Source organism: Varanus komodoensis, unplaced genomic scaffold (genome assembly GCF_004798865.1).
Source record: "Varanus komodoensis strain SLA01 unplaced genomic scaffold, ASM479886v1 scaffold14_1, whole genome shotgun sequence".
Lineage (NCBI taxonomy): Eukaryota > Metazoa > Chordata > Lepidosauria > Squamata > Varanidae > Varanus > Varanus komodoensis.
The window spans coordinates 21,508,192-21,518,119 of NW_025335438.1; the positions used below are offsets into that span (position 1 = coordinate 21,508,192).

General features: G+C 38.1%; 1 protein-coding gene across 1 annotated transcript in view; it reads left to right on the forward strand.

The window, feature by feature from the left end:
* The window catches only part of KLHL14 (kelch like family member 14), a 75,961-nt gene extending 70,854 nt beyond the window's left edge, over positions 1–5,107 (forward strand). Inside the window, exons 5-8 of the mRNA XM_044424274.1 lie at positions 1,276–1,466; positions 1,579–1,737; positions 3,747–3,904; positions 4,936–5,107. Coding sequence (XP_044280209.1) covers positions 1,276–1,466; positions 1,579–1,737; positions 3,747–3,904; positions 4,936–5,076 — 649 coding nt within the window. The 3' untranslated portion in view covers positions 5,077–5,107. The remainder of the gene's footprint in view (positions 1–1,275; positions 1,467–1,578; positions 1,738–3,746; positions 3,905–4,935) is intronic.
* Positions 5,108–9,928: the final 4,821 nt, after the last annotated feature.

Genomic DNA, 9,928 nt, shown 5'->3' on the forward strand with positions numbered 1-9,928 from the left:
TCAGTTTTCACATTTGAAGAATGTTTACATGAAGAAAAATAGCCCTGTTCCAGCTTTCAGAGCCCCACTTACCTTATACCCATTTCCTGATACAACACATACAACCAGGGTGTTTGACCAGAAATGTGTGCATTTGGTGGAAACCTTAACAGGACAGGGCTCCTCATCACAGATGCATGATCTTAGGGACAGGGCTATATGGTGTGGCCTCACTTGTGTGATATGTTCAGCAGGATTTTGCACACTTGAATAGGGCTGATGAAGCAGATATTTCTTGTAAAATGCTCCCAGTTTGTATTGGAATGCACAAACCAAGTTCACACAAATATATAAGCAAATTAGTTCAGACAGTCCATGTAACTGGTTCTTGCCTATTTGCCTGGGTTGCTTTGTGATGTCTGAACCTGGAACTCTGGCTTATTTAGGGGTTAAACCAACAATTCCCCATATTAAACAACGCAGGAATTGTCCATAATGTGCAACCCAGGACACTGGATAGGCCTGGCCTGATCAAACAAGTATTTCAAGCAATTGCTTGATGTAGCACATTTTTAGAAATGGCACTGCCTGTTTAGTAGAGCTAGCAAGGGGAACAGATTTGGTATACGCTTCAAGATCTCTCCTCCAGAATAGTTTGGGATATTCTAGAAGGGTGTGATCATATAAAGTAAGAGGGTAGAGCTTCAGGAGCCATTGTCATCGCAGGATGCAAGTTCACAGTAGTGTTCAGTGAAGCATCACTGCATGACAGTTTCTGTACCATAGCAGGTACCTTGGGGAAGCACCTGTCATATCGTATGCTACAGCATTTTGGGTAATGAAGTCTATTGGGCCTGACAATTTATGGAGCTTTGGAGAGCAGATTGTTGCAAATTTCTGCTTATTAATTAGAAAAGTGCTTTCACAGAATAGGGGAAAAAATCTGGGTGCATTTCCACCCCACCCCCCCATGACTGTACCATCATCAGCCTGTTTATCATCTTGTTTCCTTGCAATTGATAACCTTCTTCAACTGCTGCTCAAAACCATTACTTTCCTGTTCTTTTTCCTATAAAAAGGAACTGCGATGGAAGATCCAAAACTAATAAGCAATATTTGCTTACAAATATTGCAATATTTAGAACCTTGGGTGATACTAGGGCAGGAAGAATGGGAGTACATTACTGGGGAAAGATCATCTGAATTCTCACTGATATATTCAGTAAAACAAAATGGTAGTATTAATTATAGTCACTAAAAACTAACTGCTTTTTCTTTCTTTTTCTTTTGGTCTAGGAGAGCCAGTTTTTATGCCTGTCGGCTTGACAAAAACTTGTATGTGGTTGGCGGGAGAAATGAAACTGGCTATTTGTCAAGTGTGGAATGCTATAATTTAGAGACAAATGAATGGCGTTATGTATCTTCCCTGCCACAGCCCTTGGCAGCACATGCAGGAGCTGTACATAATGGCAAAATCTATATTTCAGGTAAGTCATTGTTTAGACTTCCCTTGATCTCAAAACAAGGCCTAGTCTACCAAATTATCCTATTAAAGGTTGTGTCCACAGTTTAACTAATTAAGGTATATTTAATTTGCAGGTGGAGTCCACAATGGTGAATATGTTCCCTGGCTATATTGCTATGACCCTGTAATGGATGTCTGGGCTAGAAAACAAGATATGAACACAAAGAGAGCTATTCATACTTTGGCTGTAATGAATGATCGACTGTATGCAATTGGAGGAAATCATTTAAAAGGTTACAATTTTATTAGCAAAACAATATAGGATCCTATGTTTTGATAAACACATTTTGTTTGGTTAGTCATTACTAAGTTAAAAGCCCTGCCACACTATTTAACACGATGCTTGAGCCAGCATTTTCAAAAAAATTATAACAGTACATTAAATAAATGAGTAATGAATGTTTTAGATAATAAAAATGGGAACTTCCATTACTCAGAAGCATGGATGATTTGTCATCGCTATGAATTCACTGTAACAAACAGATTATTTTTGACCCAAATTGCCAGCAGTATTTGCCTCCGTAAATCATTTTCCAAGATATGCAGCTGGAGAAGAAGCTAAATTGGGTCTCAAAAGAGAAGCAATTCCTAGATTTCAAGAGACTGAAGCATATATATGTGTACCTACAAGTAAGCCACACTGAATGTAGTAGGGCTTACTTCTGAGTAAGCATGTGTAGGGTTGCACGTTTAAAATCCTTTATTAGACTTAATATGCAAATGTTAATTCTAGAAATCACTCTTGTCTTTGTAGCGATCTCATAGAAGGTTTTCTACTAAAATAATCTTGCCAACTCCAGTCATAGGATGGCCTTTAATCCGCCCCCACCACATCCTGAAATGTTATTTTCTTTGTAAGTTGGATGGAGCAGTCCAATAGCCCTAATTATGTGTTCTCTCTTGCTGCTGATCTTCAGGGATTTGAATTATCTTCACTCAGCTGGATCTGTCATAAAGACAGCTGATAACGGGAAGCGGGGGTGGGGGATGTTCTCTGAATGACCTATACTATAAACCCGCTATTAGACTTATCAGCTACATTTGTTATTAAAAGTATTCCTAAACAAATGCATCTTTTAGTATAATCTCTATAATCCAAGCTGTATAAAGTTCCCTTGTTACAGAACAAATGCTTGGCTTCTCCCAGTTTCATTCATTACACTTTATTTCATTTGATGCAAAAATGAAATTTGTTAGGGTGTATTTTTATGCTCCTCTCATTTTAAAAATATGAAATGCTGTCTGTCATTTTCACTGCAAATATCTAAAAGAAATATTGTTTTTGTTATCAAAGTGATAAGTTCACAACATAGAGCTCAGAGGGACAATATTTTTTGCAGTTTTTGTTTCTAAACCTGGATGTTTGTATTAGTGTCAATAGCTTCTTTTTCTCACAATAGTAAGTCTATTTTCAGCTTATTGTAGGGCTTTTTGATAGTTTCCTCTTCCTTGAAAATGCTACTCCACTGATTTTACACTTAGTTTGTTCATTCATTTTTTGATAGCTTCCTGTTTTTTGATAGTTTCCTGTTCCTTGAAAATGGTACTCCACTGATTTTACTCTTACTTTGTTCATTCATTTTTCTTTTTTAACATAACCTCGAGTCCACAAAAATCAAGAGCGTATGAATAACTACTCACCTTTTAGAAAAATATGTATAAGCATCAGCATATCTGCAACACCTGCAAAGAAGTTCTACTCTGCAAGTTCTATTGAAATGAATGGAAGCTCTATCATACCTGTGCTGCTCCCATTCACTTGCATGGACTTTACACAACTGAACTTCCCACTAGTTTATACCTTCAAATCCACCAAATTAAAATTCCAGTTAACCTTTCTGCATACATATTACGACAGTAGAAAAATCAGTCAGAACTACTCTCATGGCAGTAACACTCCCAAATGGACACTCTCTGACACTTGTTTATCTGTTGGTGTGATGGCAAAGCCAAGGAATAGCTGTCTCAACCTCTTTGTTGTAGGTTGTGTTGTCACTGCTTGGCTGGCAGGAGACAACAAAGAACAAGTATTAGACTGTCCTCCTTTAACATGCTTGTTCCAGTTCTTTAATACACTTGCTCCTTTAATACAGTTGCTCTAGTTCAAAAGGCAACACTCTTCTAGTTAAGATGGGTTTTTGAAGGGGAAAAAATAATTAATGATGCGCCTTTTCATAATGACTGTAGTAATTCCATTAAAAAATATTTGTAATGCAATTTATTTTATGAATGTGCAATACAGGTTTTTCCCACCTGGATGTCATGCTTGTGGAATGCTATGACCCAAAAGGCGACCAGTGGAATATTTTGCAGACCCCTATTTTGGAGGGACGCAGTGGTCCTGGCTGTGCAGTTCTTGATGACAGCATTTACCTTGTAGGAGGCTACAGCTGGAGTATGGTATGTACCTATCTGACGGTGGGTGCTCAAGCTACCATTTTGAGAGATGTTGTAACTCCTTCCCCTCCTCATGAATGATACACATCTAAATATTTGCTTTCAGAAGCTTTGAACTATGGGAATCTTGTTGATTTATAAGCTTTCTGTGAAATCATTAGCAGGGATTTCTTTTTAAGGTTTTATTATAACAATTAAGAACTTTGAGAAGGAGGGATGAGATTCAAACAGTCATCAAGTCACATTGTTTATGCAAAAAACCCCAAATCAAACCAAACGTTTTTGCCTGAATTAGTAGGGTTGTTTCATTGGTTTAGTCAACCTTTATTCTGAGCAAGCATTTCCACAATTGCTCCAATCAGGCAATTATACAGCAAAATGCACTGCATCACTGAAAGTAATATAAATAAGCCAACAAATCTGTATCAATGGAATCACCAGCAAAATAAAGCCAAACCACCCAGGTTAGTTCCCATGATAGTTAATAAGATATCCCAAAACATGAATGTAAAAAGAAAGAACTCAGCAACCGAAGCAATCAATCCATACCTAGTGTGTTTTGCTCCTCATTATTTGATGAGAATGATGCTCATCAAATAACATCATAAAATATTTGATCATCATCATCTTAAATAAGAGATGTCCAGTAGATGTAGGAGACAGACACTCACATCTAAAATTAGTATGCCCATTTATTTGCCTAAATCTCTGGCATATCTTGATTATCAGCTAGCACAACTTCCAGGAGCCTGCTGGACCTTGCCCCTCCACCCCAGTTGGTGGTTAGGAGATCAGTCTCTAATCAGTTCTCCTTTGGCCTACCCAATGTCCCCAACCCTACTGTTTGGAAGCCTCTGCCTTAATTTTGCTTCTGGTGTTTTAAGATAGGAAGTTGTGTCTGAACACAGCTTGTACGCACATTGGCATTCAAAGTACTTGAACAATAAAGGACTAGTTCTTTTCTAGTCAAAATTATCCAGGCTTTGTTTGGATGTCATTTACTGGCTAATTCAACAAACTGTGTTGTATTACAGGGGGCCTACAAATCGTCCACCATTTGTTACAGTCCTGAGAAGGGAACCTGGACAGAGCTGGAAGGAGATGTAGCTGAGCCACTTGCAGGCCCCGCCTGTTCTACTGTCATACTACCTGCGTGTGTTCCATACAACAAATAGCATATTGGAAGTGCTGCAATGAACACTGTTACCTTCTGGAAATGAATGATGGGTGGCATAACTACTATAAAGAAAAGAGTTCCTGGTACTACATACAATAAGACCATACCCCTACACCCACATTTATGATTTTTAAAGAAGACTACATATAGCTTCCACCTCAGATAGACTGGTATCTTTTCAGACAGTAGCTTAAACGCATGGAACACTTCACACTTTGACAGAAGGCCATTCAGATTGATTGTAACTTTTTCCTGCTTTAGACCCTTATGGTGATTCTAAATTTAAAGGAGAAAACAATGCTAAACATCCAAATACCGCCTGAACAAACAAGATTATTATTGTGCATTGTATTTTACCTGCATGGGATCTGTGTTGAAGTCATGATGATGTTGTTCACAAGTAAATCAAAATTGAGATATTGAAAAGCATTGCATTGCAGAATTGTCTCTTCGGTTAAACCCTAATCCATGGCTACTTCACATGCTCTACAAGCAACACATCAGAATGAAGATCATAAGAGGTAATGGCATAGTAATTCTTCTGTTTTAAATGAAGTGGCCCCTCCTGTGCTCCAGCCCCAAATTTCCATACATAATTATAAGAAAGCAGAAGGTTTTCACATTTCTTCTTGCAACTGAAGTTTCAGCATCAGTTCCAGTCTTTGCTCCTATTTGCACTAGCTACAGTCATATTTCCCAAAGTCTACTGATTTTGATTTATTTTCTCTGATTTATAGACATTTTGCTCTGTTCTAAATTTTTTAAAAAAAGGTTTTGATTAAGCTTGTTTATGTAATTAGTTTACAAAAATCATATATTGGTTAATTGGGGCACCATCAAAAGGGGTGCTGCATCCCCACCAAGTCTACTCTGCAATTGCACAATGGACATTTGACACTTCTGAGAGCAACAGGAAACAAGCGGAAATGCTCATTTACAGAAGAAGACAGGTCAGAAGGATCTTGCATTAAGGAGCTCCACCAACCTGCCCAGGCTAGAAATTAGTGTTTTTGCTCATTTTGGAGCTTGCTACAAAGCATTAGACCTACATCGTGCAAGTGATGGATCCAGCTTGTGCAGTGGAATCAGCAGGAATGGCTGCTTCCACAGCAGCCCCATTAGACACCACCTTTGGTTAAATGCCCTTTTTCCTATTTATGCCCAGAGACAAAAAGACAATTCAAACTAGTGATCCTTTATCAGAGTTGGATTGTCTGGTATTCACAGGTAAATGGCAAATAGCTGTAATTCCTTAACCTGGTTTATTTTGAAATATTTATAAACTACTTCTATGAAAAGAAATATGGGCCTAGATCTAAGAGTCTAACATAAGGTACAATTCTGTGCATGTTTAGATTGAAAATAGTGCTATACTTCCCACCATGACGTAGCTATTGCCTTATTTTGTTTTCCTCCTGAAAGATGTTCTTAAATTTCTGCAAACCTCAAGTTTGCCCTGAGCATGCAAACACCTCCTCCTTGTTTCTCTGCATCCCAGTTTGGCCACAGTCCTTCAGTATTCACCAGGTGGATTCACTGTCAGAGGGAATGAAACTGGGCATTTTTGGAACATCTTCACTTTTCCAAATTGCAACATCTGTTTTTACCTTTAGATATGTATCGGGTATGCATCAGATTTCTACCCCAAACATGGTTCCTTAGAATTCATAAATGGATTCAAGCAAGATTATTTGCTGATGCATCAGCATCAAGTAACATTATTAGTAGAGATGTACCAACTCCCAAAGCCTAAACCTTATCAAGACCCTTCAGATGGGTTCTGTTGCTTCTTGGGGCACACAGACTTCCCTCTGAAGTGACCAGAACTGGGCCTGGATGAAGCTTTTTACCAACTCAGGGTTCAGGGACACAGATTCTCTGTCTCCTTCAGACAGCATCATTTGGTATGATTTCTCTGCATGCAGACTATGAGCAAGGGAGTGGGGAGTTTGGTTGAGAGACTGACAGGTCCTCCTTCTAACCCTAGAGGATATTTGACAGGGACCATCAAATCACTGTCCTTCATTATAGTACCTGGCCTCTGTACCTGCTCTTCTAAAACTTTACAGGTTTCTTACCTGGGATACCTTTACAATATCTGCCATTATCATACAAAACATCCCAAAAGCCATGGGCAATGGGAGGGAAAAAGAAGCAAATTACTTCCCCCAAAAATGATTTTCAGGACTCCTTTATACACAAGTTGCTGCACCTGTCCTTTTGAAATGTAGGCTTCTTACCTAGCAACACCCCTGGAATGGCTGGAATTTTCAAGTCAATGGTTCCCAAGGAAATAAGAGCACCCTATTTTCTATAGCCTCAAAATATCAATGCTGCTCTTGCACAAAGTCTCCTGGAACTTGGAAAACTTGATCCTCTCAGAAAAGACCATTTTCCCTACCTTTTTCATCCAATTCTGCTGATTTTTTTCTTTTTTAAAAGATCAAAATATGAAGCTATGTGGCAGAAAACCTTACAGATATGGCAAGGGGAGCTGTACGTTCTTCTCACAAAAGGTGTTGTTATGTCTCCAATTCAGACAAAAAGAAAAACTTATAGCCAGTTTCTGATTGTCCATTACAGTTAGGGTGGGCATGAAGCTTCAGATATCTTAATCGCAACATGAAGTCAATTGAGCGTTCTCAGATAGGTATGTTTTCCAAAGCATTGAATCAGAATCCAGGTCAAATCTGTGAGTTGATTTACACCTTTATTATGTCAGCAGAGAGATATAGATATATAGAAAGATGTGCCTTGTTCCTATTTTGTGGATTGGCTTAGCTGTAGCACTGCAAGTAGGGATGTGAACCACTGAAGTTAAAATCTGGTTTTATCCCTGACAGATGTAACTGGCTTTCCCTGCTTGCCAGGAACCCTATCCCTGTGCTAGGATAACTCTCACATTCATGTCTCTGGAGTGGGGCATCTTGTCCCTACTTTGTCTGGCATACATCAGAGTCAGTTACAAGCAGGAAGACCAGTGTAAGAAGAATTATATTAAGTCCCAACATGTATGAATGGGGATTGATTTCCCTTTTGCTCCTCCTCACGACTTTTATGCCAGATACTGTAACCCTCTGACTTACTTCAACAGCTCATAAAATGAAGCCACAGGTGATGTTTTCAAACTACTTTATGGTCAAACACATATCCTAAACCCCTGTAGCTTAGAATAGTTCCAATGAATTCAATGGAAATCTTCCAGTAAGTTCAGTTTAAGATCTAGCCTACAGCCTGTATGAAAACTGAAGTGCCTGTTCAAAGATTTGCAGTAGATTGTATTTAAATGGTATTATTTTTCAAATAAGGCAATCTAAAACCAAGCCCAGCTTCCTAACAATTCTATGCATACATCTCAACAACTGTGATGCAAAGGTGGGAAACAAATGCACAAAATATGGTAGGCAGAAGTCCTAAATCATAGTTGGCCAAACAAAACAAGCACATGTATGGTAAGAAAGCATACTGAAGGCTTGGACTAAGAGGGAAGTGATAAAAATAGTGCCAGCTAAATATTGATTGTCTCTTTTTCACATAACTGCTCCATCATCATCATGGATAATATTCACTACTACTGTTGTTGTTTTGCTAATGCTAAATTCATTGTTGATGCTTCAACAAAACTAGCAGAGATTTGGTCTCTTAAATGTAACAGATGAATTTCTGGGAGAACTATGTCAGAAAAAACAAAAGTGAGGTCCCTGTTAAGGAGTTCCTGAAACGGAAATGTTTGCCCTGCAAACTCAATCTGCTTTTCCTATGTTGCGCAATCTCTGATAGTTTTGTATTTATTTGTGCTGTTCAGATCAGAGGAATTCCTTCTAACATAATACTTCGTGCAATCATAATTTGGGTGGGGGAGGGTATTTAGAAATATATATGTACATACAGATATATGAAAAGGAAGCCTGTTACAACACTAAATGAGAGTTTATAACATTTTAAACAAATCTGGATGTCTGCCACTAAATATTGTCACATGCCACTGTTTAAATGCCACTTTAATTGGAAGGGATGGGGGTTTCTTGTCCATTTGAAAGTTCTTTTTTAAAAAAAAAAAGATAAGTAAAGAATTTATGAGGATTATATGTAAATCTTTCTAACTTTCTGGAAGGCATGACCAAGGAAACCATACAAGTCACGAATAATGTAAATTTTGTACAGTATTAGAGTGTGTAAATGAAGCCTGCTTGTAGGGTGAAGGGACTTTAAATAAAACCTTCTGTACTAATAGATCTGTTTGACAAATCTCTGTTTTTCCAATGTTTACATTATCCAACATTTCAATTTTCCTTGTAACTAACACTGCAGGTACAGAAGGAAGGCAGAATCAGATCTGTCATCATGCAGTCATGAAAGGGGGTAGGTGTTGTGTCTGTGTGAGAGAGAGAGAGAATGAAAGAAATAGTGAGAAAAGCAGTAAAAAGGGCATTTCAACATTTTCTTGTTTTGTTCCAGGTTTTCAAATTCATGCCAACTAAAGAAGCCTTAATAGTACTGGAGGTCAGAATGGATAGCGGGAGGGGAAGCTACACTAATGAATTCTAGAGTGCTTGTAATGCCATAAAAGATTCAGTTAATCTGTAGCATAGGTGTTGATCAGTGGAACTGAACTCAGCTCCCTGGACCTTGTCAGATTTATTCTGTGCATGTCAGTGTTCCACACCAATTACAGATTTTAGAAGAGGCTCTCATGCAAAACTCTTGTGCCCTAATATATAAGCCAACTCAGATGTAACTAAAATTAAAATCTGACTATGGCAAATCTCTGTGATCCTGATATATGAAAATCCAAATAAATTATTTGTTCACAGAAATGAAAAATAACTTCAGCAGGAAATTTCAAAAAT